We start from the raw sequence: 27,355 nt of genomic DNA, 5'->3' as shown, positions 1-27,355 counted from the left end.
GAGCCTCATTAGCATATCATAAAAAGCGCTTTTATATCAGAAGGACAAAACGAAATAAAGTAAAAAGAAGACTGCTGGAAATAAGGCACTTTAGTGAACATAGCGATGGTGACCGCTTAAAATGGTAAACGCAGGTGACAGATTCCCTTTAAGCTTTGGAGACCATAATGTTTTTTTTGTTTTGTAAAAACAAACAAGGACTACAAGTAGCAGCACACTGCCATGCTCAAAGACACATGGAAACACTGGAAACATGGATACATCTGAATTGCATTACTGCTATACTTACTACATGAAAAAATTGTGAGCACATTTTTGAGCAAAATTGTGTCAGGCCCATCTACTAGCGACAAGGTGGCTTCCAACAGATGGGACCTACACTATCCGACTTGCCTCTCCTGGGTAGAGTGCACCTGAACCCCTTTTTCACATTGTTTGGAGGTGGTAGTCTAACTTTGTTTCTTGCATTGAGATTTCTTGTTTTGTTAGAGGTTGTCCAAGCTCTTAAAAAAGGCAGGCATGCTATTAGAATACAGAAAAATTATTATCACTGTCCCCAAACATTTCTATTCCAGTGCCAACACTCCTCTTCCCCTTACTGCTGCTGCTACACATTTGGCTGTAGTGATGATGTGTCCATATACTGCACATAACTGCCCTCAGCAGTATATGGCACAAAACAACTGGGGCCAATGATTGGCTGCAGCAGACAAGCACTTCCTGCACTTCAGGCAGGAAAACAAAGCACTGTAAGGAGGACGAGGCAGTGGTGAGGGAACAGAAGGGGTTGAGACCGTCAGTATACTTTTTTTTATTATAACTATAGTGTCGCTGCCTTTAAATATATATAACTTAGATAGCCCCTTTAAGGCTCTATGCACATTGCATCTGAGCCCTACGCTTGGAAAAGCTCCGGGTTTATGCATTAAATGTATCCACTGCGGGCCAAAAGGGTGTATTTGGTATCTGTTAGACCCGCACCTTTTTTTGCTACTCTATAGGAAAGTGCAGTCTTCCGCAGGGTATATACTTTTTAACATTGTGGTCAATGGACAATGTATGCACTGTATGGCTATATGGTGGCATATATCCGGTGAAGATATATGTTGGGAAATCTTCACAACTAGGGATGAGCGAACTTGTGTCTTCAAGTCCGTGGTAGCAGAATCCATAATGGAATTCTTAGATAACCTGAACCTGAACCTTGAAAACACAAGTTTGCTCATCCCTAATCACAAAATATTCCTCAGATAGAAGCCTCTAATGTAATGCAGTGTGATCAGAGGGTTCACTGAGAACGCCCGGTATATAGTTCCAATACTGTTATTTATGTGTAATAAATTGGACCATATGCGCCCAGCTCTCACAGCTGCTCATATACTAACTGCATATCAGGAGTCTATTGTGTGGTGGGTAATTCCAACCATTCATTCACAGACCTCACTGACCTACAGCAGCAATGAAATTGTCCGGTTTTCCTGCCCTGGAGTGCAAGGGAACACGGCAGCAGGAGGTCTCCTCTCATCCCATACCCCGTTCCGCAGTCATAGGTAACACAAATGACTCCTATAGAAGAACAGACATTAAGAAACCCATACCTTTATCCACAAAACTCAGGTACAGAGTGATCTTCTGCTCCACGTCCACAGACGGGATGTCTTGTCCACTGATTGCTGAGTAAGCACTGATGGCTGCCTCAGGGGACGCATAGGTGACAAAGGAGTAGGGCTTGTTCGGGGGCATCACCAGTGACTCCACCAGTCCATGGGGCTTCAGGACATCAATGAGCTGTTGTCTGCTCACTCCGTTCCCCAGACCTCCATTGGCAACTACCAAGCTCTGAAGAAAAGGAGAGAAGCCTGTAAACCCCAAATGTCTGTTTTATTTATATCGCCACTTTATCCCTAAAGGCCACTTAATATGTTTCTAACAAAGAGCGAGGAGGAAGATGAGCGCCATGTTGTACCAAATGAACATGGCTACATGTCAGCCCCTTTAAATGAATCCTATGAGGCTGTATATTATAGTGCTCTGCGGCAGCTGAGGCGTGTGATAGGAGGTTCTGCAACAGCTGAGGTGTGTAGTATGATGTTCTGCGGCAGCTGAGGCGTGTGATAGGAGGTTCTGCAGCAGCTGAGGTGTATAGTATGATGTTCTGGGGCAGCTGAGGCGTGTGATAGAAGGTTCTGCAGCAGCTGAGGTGTATAGTATGATGTTCTGTGGCAGCTGAGGTGTGTGATATGAGGTTCTACAGCAGAGGACGGTAGTATTATGAGGTTCTCCAGAAGCTGAGGTGTGTGATATGAGGTTCTACAGCAGAGGACGGTAGTATTATGAGGTTCTCCAGAAGCTGAGGTGTGTGATATGAGGTTCTACAGCAGAGGACGGTAGTAATATGAGGTTCTACAGAAGCTGAGGTGTGTATAAGTTTGGGTTAACATATAGGTTTAGTGTCATTTTTCTACCGTACATTTTTGCACCTGCATTTTTGGTGCACGCTGAGAGAGGTTTCTATGGCGTTTTTTTTTTTTTCAAGGTGGAAAAACTCCAGACCAGATTCATGTCTAGACCAGATATCCTCTGGAGAGGTCATCAGTATCTGGTTGGTGGGGGTCCAACACCCAGGACCCCCACCGATCAGCTGTTTGAGAAGGCATCGGCCCTTGCAGTAGCGCCGCAGCCTTCTCTCAGCTCAATACATTGTATAGCGCCTGTGCTTGGTATCTCGCTCAGGCCCATTCACTTCAATAGAGTGGAGCTGCTCCTAGGTCATGTGACCGATGTGAGTGACGTCACTTGGTGTAGGGAAAGCTGTGAGAAGGATGCGGCACTACTGCGAGCACTGGTGCCTTCTCAAACTGTTAAACGGCCGGGGCCCCAGGTGTCGGACCCCCACCAATCAGATACTGATGACCTGTCCACAGAATAGGTCATCAGTAAAAAAAAACATTTGGAAAACCTATTTGATAAATCTCCTCTATATGTGTTAGTCATTCAGTGGTTGGGGCAGGAGAATAAACTTCATCCATTTATGGTCTATGGCTGACTATTGTCTATGTTAGGCCTGTGCAAGATTTCCAATGTATACCTCTGAAGAAGGCTCTCCCATATACTACTGTATAGGCATACTGTAGCAAACGTCTCCTGTGTGATCCCATAAAAAAAATAAAAAAAAAAGGTACACTGCACGGTATATACAATAACAGCCCATTGCATAGAAAAGCAAAGTCTGCTGCACTTTCCCTCTCCTATAGAGCTGAAATGAAGGTATGGCAGCACACGGAAGCAAGGCACTGTGGAGCTTCATGCATACGTTAGAGTTATACGCCGGGAGTGTATGTGCCAAATGTAAGGCTGAGAAGCACCCCGTTCATTTCTGTATAATGTGAGGCTTATATAGTTATAAGTCCATCAAGTTCAACCAAGGGATAGGTGGGGACGCGAATCCCAGAAGGAAGTGAGACTCAGATTTCTACATATTTTCATAACCATTAATGTAATTTTCTTTTAAGAATTTATCTAAACCCTTTTTTTAAATTGTCCACTGTTCCTATTGTGACCACGTCCTGAGGAGTCTATTCCACAGCTTCACCGTTCTTAGGCCTCTTTCACACGGGCGTCATGTTTTTTGCCCGGATAAGAGCCGGGTGCGTTGCGGGAAAATGCGCAATTTTCCCACGCGAGTGCAAAACATTGTCATGCGTTTTGCACTCGCGTGAGAAAAATCGCGCATGTTTGGTACCCAAACCCGAACTTCTTCACAGAAGTTCGGGCTTGGGATTGATGTTCTGAAGATTGTATTATTTTCCCTTATAACATGGTTATAAGGGAAAATAATAGCATTCTGACTACAGAATGCATAGTATAATAGGGCTGGAAGGGTTAAAAAAATAAAAAAAGTTAACTCACCTTATCCTCTTGTTCGCGTAGTTCGTTCCCGGTCTGCTAGCTGTGTGCTTGGGCTGAATGACCTGTGGTGACGTCAGATCACATGCTCCAATCACATGGTCCATCACCATGGTGATGGAGCATGTGATCTGACGTCATCAAAGGTCCTTTAGCCCAAGCCCACAGCTAGCAAAGAACAGACCGGGAACGAACTACGCAAACAAGAGGATAAGGTGAGTTAACTTTTTTATTTTTTTAACCCTTCCAGCCCTATTATACTATGTATTCTGTAGTCAGAATGCTATTATTTTCCCTTATAACCATGTTATAAGGGAAAATAATACAGTGAATAGACTGTCACCTAGAACCCATGGGTGAATATCGCACCGCATCCGCACTTGCTTGCGGATGCTTGCGATTTTCACGCAACCCCATTCACTTCTATGGGGCCTGCGTTGCGTGGATTATCGCACCGCAACGCACAAAGAGGAGCATGCTGCGATTTTCACGCAACGCATAAGTGATGCGTGAAAATCACCGCTCATGTGAACAGCCCCATAGAAATGAATGGGTCAGGATTCAGTGCGGGTGCAATGCGTTCAACTCACGCATCGCACCCGCGCGGAATACTCGCTCGTGTGAAAGGGGCCTTACAGTAAAGAAGTTTTGACGCTTCCGGAGCCTGAACTTTTTCTTCTCCAGTCGGAGGCAGCGCCCCCTTGTCTTTTGAGGGCATTTGACGTTGGACAGTTTTTCACCGTATTTTTTGTATGGCCCATTTATATATTTGTATTGGTTAATCATGTCCCTCCTTAGACGTCTCTTCTCAAGACTAAATAAATGTAACTATTTTAATCTTTCTTCATAACTAAGACCCTCCATGCCCCTCATCAGTTTAGTCGCTCTCCTCTGTACTTTTTTCAGCTGCAGAGCATCCTTTCTATGGACTGGTGCCCAGAACTGAACTGCATATTCCAGATGAGGCCGCACCAACGCTTTGTAAAGTGGTGATATTACATCCCTGTCCCGCGAGTCCATGCCTCGTTCAATGCATGACAATATCCTGGTGGCCTTAGAAGCAGCTGATTGACATTGTGTGCTGTAATTTAATCTACCATCCACAAGTACACCCAAATCCTTCTCTATAAGTGACTCTCCCAGAGTTACATCCTCTAGGTCGACATATGAAGCACAGAGATTATTACTACCAAGATGCATAACTTTACATTTGTCCACATTGAACCTCATTTGCCAAGTTGATGCTCAATCACTCAGAGTGTTCAAGTCAGCTTGTAGTACATGGACATCTTCTATAGACTGTACAGTACTACATAGCTTAGAGTCATCTGCAAAAATAGAAATGGCCTTACTTTACCTATTAAACATCTATGAGGGACAGTGTCAAAAGCCTTTGCTAAATCCAGAAACACTACATCCACAGACCCCCCCTCTGTCCAGGCTACTACTCACCTCCTCACAAAAACAAATCCGGTTAGTCTGACAACTTCTGTCCTTGGTAAACACATGCTGGTTATCACTTATTATTTATAGTCACATACTCCTGTATATAGTGCCTTAAGGGTCCTTCAAACTTTGTTCCCACAACTGGTCTATAATTACCTGTGGAGGACTTAGATCCTTTTTTTAATATAGGCACCACATTTGCCTTGCGCCAATCACTTGGCACTGTACTAGTTCCTAGAGAACCTTTAACAATTATAAACTGGGGCAGAGCAATGACTAAACTGAGCTCTTTAAGCACTCTTGGGTGTAATCCATCTGGACCCGGAGCCTTGTTCACATTTATCTTATTTAACTTCTCTTGGAACATATCTACAGTTAGCCAATTGAGTATATCACTGGATGTACTAACAGCCCCAGCACCACAGATATCGGCTCCATTCTCTTCTTTTGTATATACAAAGCTAAAAAAACATTTAGTAACTCTGCCTTTTCCTTATCTTCAGTGACTATCTTCCCTTTACCATTATTTAGGGAACCTACCTGCTCAGGGCGTGTTTTTTTAGCATTTATATATTTAAAGAATTTTTGGGGGATTTGTTTTGCTCTCTTTTGCCACCTGCTGTTCGTTTAGTTTTTTTGCTAATTTTATCTCCTTTTTACAGATTTTATTAAGCCCTTTGTAATCTTCAAACACTACAGCTGACCCCTCAGATTTTTATTTTTTAAATGCCCTTTTTTTTGTCTTTTATTGCCCTTTTTACAGTAGCTGTAAGCCATGGGGGTTTAATTTTAGCCGTTTATACTTGTTAACTAAAGGGATAAAAAAAAAATTTGTGAAATTACTCAATGTGGATTTGAAGCTCTCCCATTTATCCTCAGTATTATTATGTGACAGTAGCTGTTCGCAGTCTATGCCCTGAAATGCTGCCCTCAACCCAGGGAAATTAGCCTTTTTAAAATTCAGTGTCTTTGCTCTGCCTGACAGAGTTTGGTCCTTATAGTTCAGGGGGAATATAATTATATTGTGGTCACTATTACCTAGTGTTGATCGAGCAGTAACATTTCCAACAAGCTCTGCATCATTAGAATTCACCAGATCCAACAGAGCATTGCCCCTAGTGGGAGCTTCTACAAACTGGCCCATAAAGTGGTCCTGCAGCAACTTGAGGAATCTTCTCCCCTTTGTGGTTGAGGCAGAACCATGACCCCAGTCAATGTCTGGGAAGTTAAAATCTCCCATTATGACCACTGTACCAGCCTGTGCAACCCGCTCTATTTGGTTATACAGTTGCGTTTCTATCTCTTCTGTGATGTCAGGGGGTCTATAGATTACAAAAAGTATTATTTTTTCAGTGTTTATATCCCTTTGAACTTCCACCCATAAGGTTTCCACATCTTCGCCATCCGCACCCACAATTGCCTCTTTCACACTTGTCTTCAGATCACTCCTCACAGGCACACACCACCACCTTTTCTATTGACCCTGTCTTTCCTAAATAGTGTAAAACCCTCAATATTAACAGCCCAGTCATGTGAAGAGTCCAACCATGTCTCAGCCACACCAACTACATCTATGTGTTCTTCTAGTACCATAGCCTCCAGCTCCCCCATTTTTCTAGCTAGAATTCTGGCATTTGTGAAAATACATTTTAAATTATTACCTGTAAAGTGAATATCCAGGATTTTTGAGTTACCTTGGCTGATGTTTGTATGTAACAGGTTCTTGTTACCAGCAGTTCTTTTTTTTCATCGGTGTACAGTTCTGCCCAGTCTGCTCCGTACTTTCCTCACTAACCCCAGCCCCCACTAAATCCCTACTGTCCCTCTATATATCCCACTCTCTATCTACCCCCTTATTAGTATGACCCCCCCCCCCCGCCCTCCCCCAGATCCTAGTATAAAAGCTCCTCCAGCCGTCTAACCATTTTTTCCCCTAGAACAGTTGCACCCTCCCCATTGAGGTGCAGCCCGTCCGTACTGTAGAGCCTGTAACCGACCGCGAAGTCGGCCCAGTTCTCCATGAACCCAAACCCTTCCTTCCTGCACCAGCCTCTGAGCCACTTATTTAACTCCCTAAGCTCCCGTTGTCTCTCTGGTGGCGCTCGTGGCACTGGTAGTATTTCTGAAAACACTACCTTGGAGGTCCTGGACTTTAGCTTCTCTCCTAGTTCCCTAAAAACATTATTAAGGACCTTCCATCTCCCCCTGACTTTGTCATTGGTGCCAATGTGTACCATGACCACCGGGTCTTCCCCAGCCCCACCTCGATCCGCAATATGCCAAACCCGAGCACCCAGAAGACATCACACTGTTCGGCATTCACGGTCTCGGCGACAGATGACCCCGTCTGTCCTCCTAATAATAGGGTCCCCTACCACCAGCATCTGCCTGACCTTTGCTGCACTCCTTTTCCCATCCTTCCTGCAGCAGTCATCCTCCTGGTTGCTCGGAGAAACGCCCTGCTGCAGTGTTGCTGGCCCTGGGCTTTCCTCCCTAATATCAACCAAACAAGCCTATTTATTAGGGCATGCCAGCTCAGGACTAGCCTCCCTGTATCATTGAATACGTATGAATACAAAATGTCCCTCTAAGCACACAGCAATACTATCAGCAATACTATGGACAGGGCCCCTCAGCCACCTTTGATGGTCGTGACACGGTCTCTATGCCTTCGTGCCGCAGCAGAATATTCTTTGCCTTCGCTTCTTTCTTCATCAGCTTCTTCTGCTCTTTGGTCAGCCTGGCTCTTGTGTCACACTCCGGCATCTGCTCTTCTATAGACTACGGAATAAGACAGTAAAGAGGAGCGTTAATACAACCACACCGTGCACTAGATCAATCCTTGTGCGGACTGCGACTCACACAGCCACAGATCACGTTGCTTCACTACTTAGTCAGTGGATTTAGGCGCTCTTCATAAGGAGATATAGTATCCCCCACATCCAATCAAAAGGGAGAATCTGCCAACTAAACTCTAATGTCTATTGCCAGATTTAGGAATAGCAGTAATTCTAGATATGAAAAAATTACCATCTGCTGCCACATGGTGGCAGTATACAACCATTCATAATACTGTAGTACAGAGACAGCAACCTCCGCATTCCAGCTGTTCTGCAACTACAACCCCCAGAATGCTTCATTCACTTCTATGGGAGATAGAGGAACGGACAAGTATGTTTACATGCTGGGAGTTGTAGTTTCACGGCAGCTGGAGTGCCGAAGGTTGCCAATCCCTGCTATAGTACTAAATAATATGCTCCTTGGGTCATGTCACATTTGCGATGTCCACAACCGTATGCGTTTAGCGGCCCGAAAACCACGACTCCACAAAAATACGGCTACTGTCCATGCGCCACGGCAATTATAGTGGTATGTCTGTTATGAATTGGGGGCACTGTGGCTGGCACTGTTATAGTGGTATGTCTGTTATGTTATGGGGGCACTGTGGCTGGCACTGTTATAGTGGTATGTCTGTTATGTTATGTTATGGGGGCACTGTGGGTGGCACTGTTATAGTAGTATGTCTGTTATGTTATGGGGCACTGTGGCTGGCACTGTTATAGTGGTATGTCTGTTATGGGGGCACTGTTATAGTGGTATGTCTGTTATGTTATGGGGGCATTGTGGCTGGCACTGTTATAGTAGTAAATCTGTTATGGGGGGCACTGTTATAGTGGTATGTCTGTTATGGGGGCACTGTGGCTGGCACTGTTATAGTAGTATATCTGTTATGGGGGCACTGTTATAGTGGTATGTCTGTTATGTTATGGGGGCACTGTGGGTGGCACTGTTATAGTAGTATGTCTGTTATGGGGGCACTGAGGCTGGCACTGTTATAGTGGTATGCCTGTTATGTTATGCTGGCACTGTTATAGGGTATGTGAGTATTATTATAGAGCATTGTGGATGTCATTGTAGGGGGGTCTGTGACTGACACTGGTTGTCATTATGGGGAGCACTTTGGCTGGCGCTGTTATGGGAATCCTTGCTGTTATTATGGGGCACAGTGGCAAGACCAGTTATTGGGACACGATGACTATGATCTCATACTTCCCAACCGTCCCGGATCCTGAGGGACAGTCCTGGATTTCAGTGGCTGTCTGTGGTCCCAGAATGGCTGGAGGTATGTCCCACTGTCAGCTGATTGTAATGGTGAAGCAAGGAACCGTCCGCTGGGATTATCGGAGGAACCAGGTGACTAAGTATTTACCGTTTTTTTTTACACATGTGGGCATAACTATTTTGAGGGGGACACTTATACTGTGAAGAGGGCACATGTGGGCAAAGCTGCTGTGAAGGAGGCACAGTGAGGGCATGACTAATGTGTGCTGGCACAAAGGGGGCATAATTACCATGTGGGAGTGTACAGTGAGGCTCTTTGCGGGCTGGGAGGTGTGTGTGATGTGTGACTGGAGCTGCCATGTATGGCTGTCATTTGGGGGCGCTGTGCCAGGACACGGGTACATTTCACTCCATGTCCACATTCTCCTTGTTATAATTGCATTAGTTACCATCTGTGCACCCCCAGCCCCTGCACCACAAGTACCAGCATACTCTGCTCTCTGGCACACAATACCGTCCCCTGCACAGGGAGACATCACTACGTACACGTTACATCCTCAGCATGCACAACCAATGCACGTTACCTCACTGGACGCCGCCATGTTCAGGAAGTCGCCGCAAAAAGACTACACTTCCCAGAATGCAGCGGCCGCCCTGCCTATCCCGTGAGCCTCCGCGCCCTGTACCTAGGTATTACTGCAGACTGCTGTTGTCATGGCGACTGGAGAGCAGCGGCTGCAGTCACCAAGTATACGTCAACTGCAGAGCTTGGTCTGTACAGCTGCCAGGAGGGCATGCTGGGATTTGTAGTTTTGTAACTGTAGAAATTACTAAATAATAGTGTAACAATAATAAAGAATAGAGCGGCAGATTTAGGGTTTTTGTAGTACAATAAATATACTTTATTAACTATAAATCCCCAAACTTAAACGTACACATATTTGGTAATGCCATAACCTGAAAATAAATAAGGTTCTATGCGATGATCTGTTTACAGCCCAAAAAAATTATAACAACTACTCTGGAATTTGTTTTTTTCTGCATTTTCACCAAAATGAGACTGAAATATACAAGTACAGAAAAACAAGAAAGAATCTTGTGTATAGGAAAACTGGCTTAGTTAGCCATAGTAACCAATCAGATTGATCCTTTCATTTTCCAAAGGCACTCTGAAAAATGAAAGGTGGAATCTGATTGGTTGCTATGGGCAAGTTTAACTTTACACAAGTTTTGATAAAACCCCGCTATATAAAATAAGGCCTGGAAGGCAAAGGTGCAATGTCTGCTAGGCCAAAGCTAGCTGTTCCTCAATGTGTCAGACCTGTCATGCTTACCAACATTTCAGTTGGTAAAATCTGGGCATCTAAGGCTACATTCACACAATCACAATTTGGATACCAGCCCATGTGCAGTCTGCAATTTGCGCACCGCACATGGCCGTCGCTACCATAGAAAATGCCTATTCTTGTCCGCAATTGCGGGCAATAATAGGACATGCCTAGGGTTGCCACCTTTCCCAACAAAAAATACCGGCCAAGTTCAGCCACACCCCAAAGGGGGTGTAGTTTTGGGGACATGGCTTAACACAATTAATACTCTACACATTAGTGCCCCCCCCAGTAATAGTAATGTCCCCATTAGTGTACCCCAGAATTAATGCCTCCCATTAGAGCCCCCAGTAAGAGTAATGGCCCCATTAGTACCCCCCCAGTAAAATCAATAACCCCATTAGTGCCCCCCAGTTAGAATAATGCCCCCATTAGTGCCCCCCAGTTAGAATAATGCCCCCCATTAGTGTCCCCAGTAAGAATAATGCCCCCATTAGTGCCCCCGGTTAGAATAGTGCTCCCAGTTAGAATAATGCCCTCCATTAGTGTTCCCGTACGAATAATGCCCCCCATTAGTGGCCCCAGTAAGAATAATGCCACCCATTTGTGCCCCCAGGAAGAATAATACCCCCCATTAGTGCCACCAGTAAGAATAATGCCATCCATTTGTGCCCCAAGGAAGAATAATGCCCCCCACTAGTCCCTCCACCCGAAGATTAATGCCCCGCATTAGTGCCCCCTTCTCTGTTTCTGAAAAAAAAAAGTACCCAGCTCCTCCATTTGCTCGCGCTGCGGTGAACGCTCCCTGCTGACTGGAAGCTCAGAACAGGACCTGCGCTCCAGCATGATGACGTCTCACAGGTCCTGTCCTGAGCTTCCAGTCAGCAGCGCAAGCAAATGAAGGAGGTGAGTGCTTTCTTTTTTTAATTAACGCAAGTGGGGGAGGTAAAATCTGCACTAATAAGCGCTCTGAAATGAAAGCGCTTATTAGTAGCAGTCCTTGTAGTAAAAAACTGGCAATTAATATTGCAGGTAGAAAAAAATTACCGGCATCGGCAGGGCCACTAAAATACCAGCCTGGCTGGCAACCCTAGACATGCTCTATCCTTTTTGCGGGGCGGCTGAACGGAACTACGGATGCGAACAGCACACCGTGTGCTATCCGCATCTTTTGCGGCCCTATTGAAATGAATGGGTCCGCACCCATTCCGCAAAATTGCGGAATGGATGTGGACTCATTCATACAGTCGTGTGAATGTAGCCTAAACCATGCCCCTAGGAACGCCCCAACCTTACCTGGGAACATCCACTTATGGGTGGTGTTTGAGTTAGCCCAAATCAGGGACAGTCCCGCCAAATTTGGGGCAGTTGGCAACTATGGCTGGCGTCACATATAGGAGAGATTTATTAGGACTAGCATTTCTGACGCCAGTCTTGATATTCCCATCCGTGTCCATCTTAACATCCTTAATAAGACGGTCAGTGTTTCATCTGTGAAGATATCCGTGTTTGGTCCGTAAGTCAATTTTTTGCCCTTCTTGTGTCATCAGTAACCCACATACACTGCTAGGCTGAAAATTAATTTCCAGAACTTCTCCTACCAATGGTCCATGAAAATCAGAGAGATAACACCAATGCCATCAGTATTAGGCTACATGCACACGACCGTTGTGTGTTTTGCGGTCTGCAAATTGCGGATACGCAAATTGCGGATCCGCAAATCATGGATGGCGTCCGTGTGTGTTCCACAATTTGTGGAACGGCACGGACAGCCATTGAGATAACTGCCTATTCTTGTCCGTTTTGTGGACAAGAATAGGACAGGTTATATTTTTTATGCGGACCACGGAACGGAGTAACGGATGCGGACAGCACACGGAGTGCTGTCCGCATCTTTTGCGGCCCCATTGAAGTGAATGGGTCTGCATCCAAGCCGCAAAAACTGCGGCTCGGATGCGGACAAAAACAACGGTCGTGTGCATGTAGCCTTACGTTAATGCTTTTCCGCAAACCCATAGACTTCAATGGTCGTGTTTGGTCTGCATCACGGACCAAAGTAGTGCATGTCTCCCTGGTGTTTCTACTGACCCACGCTCAGTTGAAAATCACTGATGTGTCAATTAACACATTCAAATCCATGTGCACGTGTGCTGTCTGTGGAGAACCCGGGCAGCACATGTCTGTGATTCACTGATGTGTGAAAGAGACCTTACTGTCAGCTTCTTACAGTAAATACGGCTGGTGGCAGCTGAAAGATGGAACTGAAAATGCACATCCACCTCAGTGAGCCGGACAGAGAAATAAGGAAAAGAACAAAACAGCAGGTGGCGCTATACAGATAGATTTTATTGTATAGCTCAGTGGCTGGGCTAAATTTTTAATAATATGCAATTACAAAAGTATTCAGACCCAGGTGCTGTCTCACTTCAGCAAATTACATTTTTCATGTAGAGAAAGTTAACCCCTTCAGGAACCTGCCATTTTTCACCTTAAGGACCAGGCCATTTTTAGCAAATCTGACATGTGTCACTTTATGTGGTGATAACTTTAACGCTTTTACTTATCCAGACTATTCTGAGAATGTTTTCTCGTCACATATTGTACTTCATGACACTGGTAAATTTGAGTTTAAATATTTAATTAAAAAAAATAATAATAATTCTTTATAGTTTTTTTATGAACCAAAAATGTGAATTCCATTACAAATAATAAAAAAAAAGATGATTACAAATAGTCGTACACCAATTCACATGTTTGACCCCATTATGCCCACCCCCCCTCCCCTTGATTCACCGCTGCGGGATCCAGTCATCTCCTATTACTGCTCATGGTCATTCCCCGATGCCACAAGCAGCCGAACTCATTGGAACGAGGAGAAGGGGAACATCAAAAACCCGCCCCTTCCAGGACTACTCTGCTTTTCTTACAATTATTCTATATGCATCAATAGTATCTATCTGGACCTTCCACTCAGAGTAAGTAGAGCTATTTTTTGTGCCCCAATACTTGAGGATCAAGACCTTTGCGACCATGAAGCTCTCCAAGGAGGTTCTGATCTGACAAGGCGTTAAATCCATATGGGTAAAAAAGCCTAATATTGCCTGCGTATAACAGCGATTCAGTTTAATCTTGTATCTGCTATACAGTGCTTCATAAATACAGGTCCAAAATCTTTTTATTTCTGGGCAATCCCATAACAGATGACTTAAAGGGGTTGTCCAGGTTCAGAGCTGAACCTGGACATCCCTCCATTTTCACCCCGGCAGCCCCCCTGACATGAGCATCGGAGCAGTTCATGCTCCGATGCTCTCCTTTGCCCTGCGCTAAATCGCGCAGGGCAAAGGCATTTTTCTGAGTTCCGGTGACGTACCGGGGCTCTCTATGGGGCTGACAGGAACCCCGGTGACGTCACCGGCACTGATGGGCGGGATTTGGCTCTGCCCTAGCCAGTAAAACGGCTCGGGCAGAGCTAAAGCCCGCCCCTCAGAGCCGGTGACGTCACCGAACACACTGCTGGGCGGAAGTTACCGCCCGGCAGTGTGTTATTTTAAACACAAGAGCCTGTGCCCTGCGCGATCTAGCGCAGGGCACGGGAGCGCATCGGAGCATGAGATGCTCCGATGCCAGGCTCAGGAGGGCTGCCGGGGTGAAAATAAGGGTATGTCCGGGTTCAGCTCTGAACCCGGACAACCCCTTTAAACCAGCATTTTCGGTTGAACATTTCCAACACATATCCCTTCTTTCCCTATATATTTTGGCAAGGAAGGCAGGGGAGTAATACAGGCGAAATCTGTACGATATATTTGTGAAAGGGTGAGTTGTGTATCCCTTAATTTAAAACAGTAATCTAAGAAAGAGTTTGCCCTAACATTCAAATAATCTTTATCCTGAGTGTTCATGTATGCGTGTCTAATTTGTGCATATCTATATCTATCTAATATTTCATTTTTATTTATAAAAAAATACTAAATTAGCAAATTTCCAAATTTCAATTTCTCTACTTTTAAATAGATAGTAATACCTCCAAAAATAGTTATTACTTTACATTTCCTACATGTCTACTTCATGTTTGGATCATTTTGAAAATGACATTTCATTTTTTTGGGACGTTGGAAGGCTTCGAAGTTTAGAAGCAAATCTTAAAATTTTTAAGAAAATTTTCAAAACCCAATTTTTTAAGGACCAATTCAGTTATGAAGTCACTTTGTGGGGCTTACATATAATAAACCACTGAAAAATCACTGCATTTTAGAAACTACACCCCTCAAGCTATTCAAAACAGATTTTTACAAACTTTGTTAACCCTTCACGTGTTCCACGAGAATTAAAGGAAAATGGGAATGAAATGTCAAAATTTCACTTTTTTTTTAGCAGATTTTAAATTTTAATCTATTTTTTCTGCAACACATCAAGGGTTAACAGCCAAACAAAACTCAAAATCTATTACCCTGAATCTGAAGTTTACAGAAACACCCCATATGTGCTAAAAAAAACTGATGTATGGGCACACAGCAGGATTTAGAGTGGAAGGAGCACCATATGGCATTAGGAGAGTGGATTTAGCTGGAATGGTACTGTGTACCATTTGAAGACATATAAAGACACCCTGAGTGGCCCTACAGTGGAAACCCTCAAAAAGTGACCTCATTTTGGAAACTACACCCTTCAAGGACTCTTTCAAGGTGTGTAGTGAGCACTTTGACCTCAAAGGTGTTTCCTAGAATTAGGAAAGACTTGGCAGTGAAAATGAAAAATTGAATTTTTTCACAAAAAAGTTGCTTTACACCCACATTTTTCACTTTCTCAAAGGGTAACAGGACAAAATGCACTCCACATGTTGTTCCCCATTTCCCCCCGAATAGGGCAACATCCCATATGTGCTCAAAAAAGGATGTATGGGCGCACAACAGGGCTCTAGAGTCAAGAGAATATGGATTTTGCTGACCTGAATTGGCAGACATTGATTTTAGCTGCCATGTCGCATTAAACAAATTCTGGAGGTCCCTAGAAATTTAAAACCCCAAGAAGTGACCCCATTTTGGAAAAGAGCACCCCTGTACGAACATTTTAAGTGGTGGAAAGGGCACTTTTGACCTAACAGGTGTTTCACAGAAAAGAATATGTAGTGGTTGGTGAAAATTGGATCTGTAAGCTATGCGGAGTAAATCAGAGATATAAGGTGGTAAAACTACAGGGTACATCATGGGTGAAATTAAATTAATACTCCATGGATGAGTGGTAGATTCTGAAACACTCCTGCATGCACAGGCCAGGTTTTTCAGGGCAGGTTTCGCAGTGGTAAATGGTGTCTTTCCTTGTCCCCCTTTTGGAACACACCCTGCATCTTTTTTGGGTCCTTCCCTTCCTTGCTGTCCGGGGGACTTGACCTGGAAAATGTTGCCCTGGTACAACATGGGAACCATGACTTCCAGAAGTACTGGGATCCTCCCCGGCCTGGCTTTGAAAAATTAGGGCCTTGATAACCACCTCTAGGAACTGAAGGAAAGTTCCTATGTGTCCTGCAGATTGAAAAAGCACGTACGTATTGCACATTGCCATCTGCACAATGTGTACGGCCAGCTTTTTGTACCATACTTTTGTTTTTCATGTGGCACTGTAGGGCTTCAGAAGTTGATCTGAAAGATCCAACCCTCCCATGTGCCTGTTGTAGTCCAGGATACAAACTGGTTTGGGGGTACCTTGTACAGGAGCAGGGGGGCTGGTGTTAGTGTGAATGGTGGTCAGTACAAGGACGTCCCTCTCGTCCTTGTACTTAACCGCCAACATGTTCTCATGGAGGAGAGCCCAACTTTCACCTATTCTCAGTGGATGTCCTACCAGGGATCTAGGGAGGCGTCTCTGATTTTTGTGCACTGTGCCGCAAGCCACAGTAACTCTGGAAGTTAGAGACATGAATAGGGGTATGCTGGTATAATAGTTATCCACATAGAGGTAGTAACCCTTAGGCTCCATTCACACGTCCTTGGTGTGTTGCAGAGCCGCAACACACCCGCCCGGCACCCCTATAGAAATGCCTATTCTTGTCCGCAGCTGCGGACAAGAATAGGACATGATCTATCTTTTGCGGAGCTGCGGACCCGAAGATCGGGGCCGCGCTCCGCAAATGTGGATGCGGACAGCACACTGTGTGCTGTCCGCATCCATTCCGTCCCCATAGAGAATGAATAGGTCCGCACCCGTTCCGCAAAATTGGGGAACGGATGCGGACCCATTTGCGGACGTGTGAATGGAGCCTTATCCAGCAGTGGGTGCAGTAAGTCCCACACAATCTTCCCACTAACTCCTAGGATGGGGGGGCATTCTGGGGGTTCTATCCGGGAATCTTTCCCTTTGTAAATGTGGAACATGTGGATGTACCCGGAGCTACTCTCACAAGGTTTGTATATCTTTATGCCATACCTTGCCCATTTGCTAGGCAGGTACTGGCGGAATCTAATCCTCCCTTTTGAAAAGTAATAGGGACTCATCTACACAGACATTTTTATAGGGGTTGTACACCTCAGCAAACCTGGTGTTAAAGTGGTCAATAACAGGCCTAACCTTGAACAATGTCGGGTCGTTTTGGGGTGGGCACTGTGCATTGTCGTTGTAGTGTAGGAATTTCCAAATTGACTCAAATCGTTTCCGGGTCATGGTGTAAGGCCTCATGCACACGACTGTTGTTGTGTTCCGTTCCGCAAAATGGGGTTCTGTTGTTCCGTGATCCGTTTCCGTTTTTGTTTCCGTGTCTCTTCCTTTATTTTTGGAGGATCACCAGACATGAAGGAAAGTTAAAAAAAGTCTAAGTCAAGTTTGCCATGCAAATGATAGGAAAAAGTCAATGGGTCCGCAGAAAATCACGAAAAACGGAACAAAGGACACGGACTGAAACAACGGTCGTGTGCATGAGGCCTTACTGTGAATTGGAGTCTGGCAGAAAATGTCCGAACTCCAATTTTGTCTAACGTTTGGCTTCTTTACAACGCCCGTATGCAGCACGAGTCCCCAAAACTTTATCATCTCTGCTGCACTTACTGGGGTCAAACCTAGGGGTCTAGCGTATGGCGATGTAAAGTTCTGATCAATGAATTGTTATTGTTATATAAATTGGTTTGGGCCACCATTACATTTACAAAATATTCAGAGAAGAAGATTTAGAAAAATTCCGCACAGTCTTTCTGTATTCCAAAGCTGCCCACAAAATACGGAATTTGGGGCTGATAATCGTCAGTAGGTGGGGTCCATTTGGGGTCACTCTGGGGGGCTGCCTCCGCTGCTACCCTGGGGCGCCTTCTAGAGGGTCCCTCATCAGCGGATGATGATGATGATGAGGGGGGGTAGAGGAATAGAAGGAAAGTGGCATCCTCCTCTCCCTCACTGGCAGACTCAGGATCGGAGGCAAGCATGGCGTATGCCTCTTGAGCTGAGTATACTCGTTGGGATGGATGGGCCATTTTTATTTTTTTGGAGTGTGACGTGTGAAATGTGTAAACCTTTATTTAGTGTGAGGGGTGTGTAAGTTGTGTTTTCACACGTGAAGGGGCTTGTAATAAATGTGAAATTAAATTTAGAAGAAAAAAATAGTAAAAACAAAATTTCTGTAAAAAAAAAGTATTTTCTGCAAAACAAATTTTTTTTTGCACAAAAATAAAACTCGCAGTGCAAACTGAGCAGACGCGATCAGTAATGGACACTACTGATCGGTGCTCAGTGGTTGCAAAATGCACGTACGCAGATGGTTCGTTTGTGCAAAATCCTAAACTGATACTAACTAAAATTTTATATAAGGGGTAGATTATATGGGGTAGAGGGAGGGGGGGCGGAAAGGGACAGGAACGGAGGGTGGTTTAGGGATCTGGAACAGCTGCAAATGAAAAAATAAAATAAAATCAGTGCAGCAATTTCAGATGTCCTTCTTTTTTTCTTCTTTCAGCAGAAAAAGTTGAAATCACAGTGGGGGTGCACCATAAGTCACAGCAAGCCAACAAGCAGCAAAGAAAAGCACAGTAACTCTCTGCATGCAGTCACCAGCTAGAATGGCTGCATGCAGGGAGGTTTAGCCCTTTCCTGTGCAGCTATAGCGCTACCATTGGCTGGAGCGTTGTTCCAGCCAAACGCAGTGCTAATAGGCGACGCCAGACACTGGTGTCCCCTTCCTCGGAGGAGACAGGTGCTGATCGGTTCAGCACTGGTCACCTCCCCCTGACCCCTCCCCCCGACCTGACCTGTAGCTCTATACTGCTTCCGGTGCTGCGATGTGCCAGTGTTCATTGACTGATCACAGCTCTAGGAGCTGCAGGGGGGCGGTGCTGCATCATGCTGCCCTTACCTGGCATGGATGCCTGCCGGTAAGAGCAGCCATAGTGCCCCCATTCCCCTGTGATACCCTCCTAGCACCCGGCGGATCTTGTGCCATACATGTACGTCGCTGGTCCTTAAGTCACGTCCAGCTGTGACGTACAGTACAGACCAAAAGTTTGGACACACCTTCTCATTCAAAGAGTTTTCTTTATTTTTATGACTATGAAAATTGTAGATTCACACTGAAGGCATCAAAACTATGAATTAACACATGTGGAATTATATACATAACAAAAAAGTGTGAAACAACTGAAAATATGTCATATTCTAGGTTCTTCAAAGTAGCCACCTTTTGCTTTGGTTACTGCTTTGCACACTCTTGGCATTCTCTTGATGAGCTTCAAGAGGTGGTCACCTGAAATGGTCTTCCAAAAGTCTTGAAGGAGTTCCCAGAGATGCTTAGCACTTGTTGGCCCTTTTGCCTTCACTCTGCGGTCCAGCTCACCCCAAACCATCTCGATTGGGTTCAGGTCCGGTGACTGTGGAGGCCAGGTCATCTGGCGCAGCACCCCATCACTCTCCTTCATGGTCAAATAGCCCTTACACAGCCTGGAGGTGTGTTTGGGGTCATTGTCCTGTTGAAAAATAAATGATGGTCCAACTAAACGCAAACCGGATGGAATAGCATGCCGCTGCAAGATGCTGTGGTAGCCATGCTGGTTCAGTATGCCTTCAATTTTGAATAAATCCCCAACAGTGTCACCAGCAAAGCACCCCCACACCATCACACCTCCTCCTCCATGCTTCACGGTGGGAACCAGGCATGTAGAGTCCATCCGTTCACCTTTTCTGCGTTGCACAAAGACACGCTGGTTGGAACCAAAGATCTCAAATTTGGACTCATCAGACCAAAGCACAGATTTCCACTGGTCTAATGTCCATTCCTTGTGTTCTTTAGCCCAAACAAGTCTCTTCTGCTTGTTGCCTGTCCTTAGCAGTGGTTTCCTAGCAGATATTATACCATGAAGGCCTGATTCACACAGTCTCCTCTTAACAGTTGTTCTAGAGATGTGTCTGCTGCTAGAACTCTGTGTGGCATTGACCTGGTCTCTAATCTGAGCTGCTGTTAACCTGCGATTTCTGAGGCTGGTGACTCGGATGAACTTATCCTCCGCAGCAGAGGTGACTCTTGGTCTTCCTTTCCTGGGGCGGTCCGCATGTGAGCCAGTTTCTTTGTAGCGCTTGATGGTTTTTGTGACTGCACTTGGGGACACTTTTTAAAGTTTTCCCAATTTTTTGGACTGACTGACCTTCATTTCTTAAAGTAATGATGGCCACTAGTTTTTCTTTACTTAGCTGCTTTTTTCTTGCCATAATACAAATTCTAACAGTCTATTCAGTAGGACTATCAGCTGTGTATCCACCTGACTTCTCCACAATGCAACTGATGGTCCCAACCCCATTTATAAGGCAAGAAATCCCACTTATTAAACCTGACAGGACACACCTGTGAAGTGAAAACCATTTCAGGTGACTACCTCTTGAAGCTCATCAAGAGAATGCCAAGAGTGTGCAAAGCAGTAATCAAAGCAAAAGGTGGATACTTTGAAGAACCTAGAATATGACATATTTTCAGTTGTTTCACACTTTTTTTGTTATGTATATAATTCCACATGTGTTAATTCATAGTGTTGATGCCTTCAGTGTGAATCTACAATTTGCATAGTCATGAAAATAAAGAAAACTCTTTGAATGAGAAGGTGTGTCCAAACTTTTGGTCTGTACTGTACATGTACGGCAAGGGTCCTTAAGGGGTTATTACAAGGCACTTACTAATGTATTGTAATTGTCCGTATTGCCTCCTTTGTTGGCTAAATTTTTCCATCACATTATACACTGCTTGTTTCCATGGTTATGAACACCCTGAAATCCAGCAGCGGTGGCCGTGCTTGCACACTATAGAAAAAGGGCCAGTCTTTGTGCGCTCTCACAGTCCCAGCCACCAGATAGGCCTGAGCTTTTTCCTATGCTGTGCAAGCACGACCCTTAGGAATGCCTAAACCTAACCTGGGAATATCCACTTATGGGCGGTGTTTAGGGTTGCCACCTTTCCCAATAAAAAAATACTGGCCAAGCTGTAGTTGTGGGGGCGTGGCTTAACACTGGGTGTTCAGTCGCTATGTCATAATGTGAATCCCAGTATTAATGGAGTCCCCATTAGTGCCCCAAGTAATATTAATGCTTCCATTAGTGCGCCTGGTAATAGTAATGCCTCCATTAGTGCCCATAGTAATATTAATGCCTCCATTAGTGCGCCCCAGAATTAATAATGCCCCTATTAGTGCCCCCAGTAATAATAATGCACCATTAGTACCCCTCAGAACTAATAATGCCCCAGTTGGTCTCCCCCAGAATGAATAATGCCCCAATGAGTGCCCCAGTAATTGTAATGCCCCCATTAGTGTCCCCCAGTAATAGTATGCTCTATTAGTGCCCCCCCCCCAGTAATAATAATGCCTCCATTAGTTCCCCCCTCCCCCCAGTTTAGTAAAAAAAAATATGAACTCCCCTCCTCCATTTGCTGGCTCTGCTGACTGGAAGCTCAGGACAGGACCTGTGCTCCAGCGAGATGACGTTTCGCAGGTCCTGTCCTGCACATCAGTCAGCAGCGAGTGTTAACTGCAGCACTAGTAAATGGAGGAGATGAGTGCATTTTTTTTCTTAAAAAGGCTGTACTAATGAGCACTCCACATTAGATGCGCTCATTATTAACCACTTACCGCTACGCTAACGCCGAAAGGCGTCATCTCTGCGGCGCTCCCAGGCTACGCTAACGCCGATTGGCGTCATCTCGCGTGAGCCGAGATTTCCTGTGAATGCGCGCACACAGGAGCGCGCGTTCACAGGAACGCATAGTGCACAAGTTCATCTGCAGCCTGCCGGCCGCGATCATTGGCTGGCAGGCTGTAGATTTTTGAATCGTCCAATGAAATGGTTATGTCAGACGCTATATTGAAAATAGCGTCTGATATAACTGCTGCCTGGTCCTCTGGTGGTCCCTTTCGCTTGGATCGACCACCAGAGGACACAGGCAGCTCAGTAAGTAGCACCAAACACCACACTACACATTAGATATTACCCTGTCATTTATTAACCCCTTATTTAGCACCTGATCACCCATATTAGACTCCCTGATCACCCTGATCACCCCCTTGTCCACCCCCCTGTCATTGATCACCCCCCCTGTAAGGGTCCCTCATCCCTGCCAGGTAGTTAGCTACTTGCTAGGTAGTTTAGCGGCCACCGCACCGCACCGCAGTCACCGATTAGTCGCTGATTAGCGTCATCGCTGTCGCTAATCAGCACTAGTACTATATAGTATCTGTAAGTGATCAATACTGATCGCAATCAGATCTATATAAGTACATTAGGGTCACCTTAGGTTCTACAAAAAACGCAGTGTTCGCCCAATCAGGCCTGATCTTGTGCGCACACTTGCGTTCAGTCCGCCCCGCCGCAGTGACAGAATTTTTTTTTCTGATCACTGCAAAAACACCGTAAAATCGCTGCGGCGCTATAAAGATCACTTTTGAGCTTTTTGGATCTTTATTAGCGATCGCAGCTTTACTTCGCAAGCACTCCCTTTTACTAAGCAGGTTTGATCTTTTTCCCGGGTAGTCTCAGAGGAATACCCCCTAAATTTAGTGAACCCAAAATGTCAAACAAGGGGTATTCCGCTGAAGAGGCCTACAGGATTCTGGCCGTGATGGATGAAAGCGATGGGGACGCCTTATCCGCTGAATCCAGTGGTTCAGAATATGAACCTGTAGACAGCAGTGGCACTCTAACGGCTAGTGAGGATGACGAGGTAGAGGTCCCTGCTACGGCCAGACGTACCCGATCCCATGTAAGAGTTCTGCCTACCCTGCATGATGATCCTCATTTGCAGCAGAGTGGTGCTAGCGCTGATCTTGTTTATGGTGCGGCATACACCAGCAGCGCAGCACAGCCTGGACCTTCTACCAGCACTGCCGTATTCCCTGGTGAAGTGGCGAGCACCAGAAGGGCAGTTCCAGCTGGTACGGTGGCACGTGCAATAACTCCCCTGTCGCAGCCACCGCGTTCACAGGCCCGTAGAACCCTTAGTCTCCCAGAGGTGCTGGCAAATCCTAATTGGCAATCCCCTGATTCCGCCGCACCCGTATTGCCCCCTTTCACCGCCCAGTCTGGAGTTCGCGTGGAGACGGCTCATTTAGGATCGGCCCTTCAGTTTTTTGAGCTGTTCTTCACCGCGGATCTCTATGACCTAGTTGTGGCAGAAACCAACCGCTACGCCACACAGTTTATTACCACCAATCTGGAAAGCTTCTATGCCCAGCCTTTCCGGTGGAAACCAGTCACCGTTTCCGAGTTTAAATTTTTTTTGGGCCTTCTCCTCAGCATGGGTCTAACTAAAAAAAATGTATTGCGGTCATATTGGTCTAAAGACCCAATACATTTCATGCCCATGTTCTCTGCTGCAATGTCTAGGGCACGTTTTGAGGCCATCATGTGCTTTATGCATTTTACGGACAATAGCACCTGTCATCCAAGAGGCCACCCTGCTTATGACCGGCTCCATAAAATTCGGCCCCTCATAGACCATTTGTCATCCAGATTTGCAGATGCGTATACCCCTAATCAAAACATCTGCATAGACGAGTCCCTAGTACATTTTACCGGGCGCCTTGGAATAAAACAGTACATCCCCAGCAAGCGCGCCCGGTATGGGGTCAAACTGTATAAGCTCTGTGAAAGGGCCACAGGCTATACATATCGTTTTAGGGTCTATGAGGGAAAAGACTCAAAACTGGAGCCGGTCGGATGTCCTGACTACCTGGGGAGCAGTGGCAAGATTGTCTGGGACTTGGTGTCACCCTTACTCCACAAGGGGTACCACTTATACGTGGACAATGTTTACTCAAGCGTGGCCCTCTTTCGGCACTTACATCTAGTCGGAATGCTGGAATGCTAGTCGCCGGGGCTTCCCCCAACGGCTCGTTAGTACCCGACTTGCACGGGGGGAGAGGGCTGCCTTGTGTGACCAAGAACTGCTCGCGGTGAAGTGGAGGGACAAGAGGGACGTTTACCTTCTGTCCACCATTCACGCAGACACGACTGTCCAAATTGAACGGGCAACTGGAGTCATTGTGAAACCCCTCTCTGTCCACGACTATAACCTTCACATGGGAGGGGTGGACTTCAATGACCAGATGTTGGCTCCCTATTTAGTTTCCCGCAGAACCAGACGCTGGTATAAGAAGGTGTCTGTTTATTTGATCCAATTGGCGATGTACAATAGTTTTGTTCTCTACAGTAAGGCTGGGAGAACAGGATCCTTCCTAAAATTCCAGGAAGAGATCATTTCGGAAATCCTGTATCCAGGAGGGTCCGTGCCCCAAGGCCCTGATGTAGTGAGCCGGCTACATGGCAGACACTTCCCGTCTGTCTATCCTGGTACCCCAACTCAACGTTCCACAAGAAAAAGATGTTGTGTCTGTAGCAGGGGTGGAATAAGACGTGACACCACCTTTTTTTGTCCTGACTGTCCTGACCAGCCTGCCCTATGCATAGGGGAGTGTTTCCGCAAGTTCCACACTCAGGTACACTATTAGCATAGGGATTGCGTACACAGGACAGGCACACAGGGCTATTAGGGCCCTTTCACACAGAGCTGCCACAAACCTCTCCTTTCACCTGGGACAAAGTGCATAATGTACTTCGCCGCATCTCTGGGCGATTTGCGCTTTGCACATTGTCCCATGGGGAAGGAGAGGTTTGTTCAATAAAGGTAAAAAAAAAAAAAAAATCACCGGTAAGCAAAAAAGTTATTGTTCTGTTTCAAAAGTTTATAAAAGTTAATGTTAATAAATTTATTGCGTTGCGGCCTGTTTTTTTTTTTTTTTTTTACCTTCCAGGTGGACCAAGCGATCAAGCAGCTGCAGCACTGATGTGCATTCTGACAGAAGCATTGCGCTGCTGTCAGATTACACAAAAGTCAGTGTATGCGGCGCTGCAAGACGAGATTTCTCCTCTGCAGTAACAGATACGTTTGCCAAGGCATACGAGCTGAGGAGGTGGCGGTGTTCCTATGCTTTGGCAAACACTTTGTATATATAAAAAAATATAAAAAATCCCGGCAATGATTTATTCATCCACATCGATTGATGTGAATGGAGAAATCTGGTTTGCCAGGGCATACGAGCTAAGTGGGTATGGATGTTGGGCGGAGCTCCTATGTCCTGGCAGACGCCTTTCCCCTCCTTTTTTTTTTGGGCAGAGATTTTTTCATCCACATTGATCGATGCGAATGAAGAAATCTGTGCCGTTCATTTTTTTTCTTTCAGCCCAGAGGCTGAACGGAAAAAAAAATCTCATTGCCTGTATGCTCAATATAAGGAGAATAGCAGAAACTCCTAATGCTGGCCATACATGTAATGATTGCGGAGACCCTCAAATGCCAGGGCAGTACAAACACCCCACAAATGACCCCATTTTGGAAACAAGACACCCCAAGGTATTCGCTGAGGGGCATATTGAGTCCATGAAAGTTTTAAATTTTTGACCCAAGTTAGCGGAAATTGAGACTTTGTGAGAAAAAACTAAAAAAAAATCAATTTCCGCTAACTTATGCCAAAAATGTTTTTTTCTATGAACTCGCCATGCCCCTCATTGAATACCTTGGGGTGTCTTCTTTCCAAAATGGGGTCACATGTGGGGTATTTATACTGCCCTGGCTTTTTAGGGGCCCTAAAGCGTGAGAAGAAGTCTGGGATCCAAATGTCTAAAAATGCCCTCCTAAAAGGAATTTGGGCACCTTTGCGCATCTAGGCTGCAAAAAAGTGTCACACATGTGGTATCGCCGTACTCAGGAGAAGTTGGGAAATGTGTTTTGGGGTGTCATTTTACATATACCCATGCTGGGTGAGATAAATATCTTGGTCAAATGCCAACTTTGTATAAAAAAATGGGAAATGTTGTCTTTTGCCAAGATATTTCTCTCACCCAGCATGGGTATATGTAAAATGACACCCCAAAACACATTCCCCAACTTCTCCTGAGTACGGCGATACCAGATGTGTCACACTTTTTTGCAGCCTAGGTGGGCAAAGGGGCACATATTCCAAAGAGCACCTTTAGGATTTCACCAGCCATTTTTTACAGATTTTGATTTCAAACTACTTCTCACGCATATGGTCCCCTAAATTGCCAGGGCAGTATAACTACCCCACAAGTGACCCCATTTTGGAAAGAAGACACCCCAAGGTATTCCGTGAGGGGCATGGCGAGTTCCTAGAATTTTTTATTTTTTGTCACAAGTTAGCGGAAAATGATGATTTTTTTATTTTTATTTTTTTCCTTACAAAGTCTCATATTCCACTAACTTGCGACAAAAAATAAAAAATTCTAGGAACTCGCCATGCCCCTCATGGAATACCTTGGGGTGTCTTCTTTCCAAAATGGGGTCACTTGTGGGGTAGTTATACTGCCCTGGCAATTTAGGGGCCCATATGCGTGAGAAGTAGTTTGAAATCAAAATCTGTAAAAAATGGCTGGTGAAATCCTAAAGGTGCTCTTTGGAATGTGTGCCCCTTTGCCCACCTAGGCTGCCAAAAAGTGTGACACATCTGGTATCGCTGTACTCAGGAGAAGTTGGGGAATGTGTTTTGGGGTGTCATTTTACATATACCCATGCTGGGTGAGAGAAATATCTTGGCAAAAGACAACATTTCCCATTTTTTTATACAAAGTTGGCATTTGACCAAGATATTTATCTCACCCAGCATGGGTATATGTAAAATGACACCCCAAAACACATTTCCCAACTTCTCCTGAGTACGGCGATACCACATGTGTGACACTTTTTTGCAGCCTAGATGCGCAAAGGTGCCCAAATTCCTTTTAGGAGGGCATTTTTAGACATTTGGATCCCAGACTTCTTCTCACGCTTTAGGGCCCCTAAAAAGCCAGGGCAGTATAAATACCCCACATGTGACCCCATTTTGGAAAGAAGACACCCCAAGGTATTCCGTGAGGGGCATGGCGAGTTCCTAGAATTTTTTATTTTTTGTCACAAGTTAGTGGAATATGAGACTTTGTAAGAAAAAAATAAAAGAAAAAATAAATCATAATTTTCCGCTAACTTGTGACAAAAAATAAAAACTTCTATGAGCTCACTATGCCCATCAGCGAATACCTTAGGGTGTTTACTTTCCGAAATGGGGTCATTTGTGGGGTTTTTCTACTGTTTGGGCATTGTAGAACCTCAGGAA

At 45.2% G+C, this 27,355-nt stretch overlaps 1 protein-coding gene across 1 annotated transcript in view; it reads right to left on the bottom strand.

The window, feature by feature from the left end:
* The window catches only part of ALKBH8 (alkB homolog 8, tRNA methyltransferase), a 55,236-nt gene extending 45,174 nt beyond the window's left edge, over nt 1-10,062 (bottom strand). The window contains exons 1-3 of the mRNA XM_044286077.1: nt 9,999-10,062; nt 7,993-8,133; nt 1,599-1,839 (exon numbers count right to left, since the gene is read on the bottom strand). Coding sequence (XP_044142012.1) covers nt 1,599-1,839; nt 7,993-8,133; nt 9,999-10,016 — 400 coding nt within the window. The 5' untranslated portion in view covers nt 10,017-10,062. The remainder of the gene's footprint in view (nt 1-1,598; nt 1,840-7,992; nt 8,134-9,998) is intronic.
* Nucleotides 10,063-27,355: the final 17,293 nt, after the last annotated feature.

This window comes from Bufo gargarizans, chromosome 3 (assembly GCF_014858855.1).
Source record: "Bufo gargarizans isolate SCDJY-AF-19 chromosome 3, ASM1485885v1, whole genome shotgun sequence".
Lineage (NCBI taxonomy): Eukaryota > Metazoa > Chordata > Amphibia > Anura > Bufonidae > Bufo > Bufo gargarizans.
The sequence above is the reverse complement of the archived record's forward strand: the minus strand, read 5'-3'. Positions and strand labels throughout refer to the sequence as shown.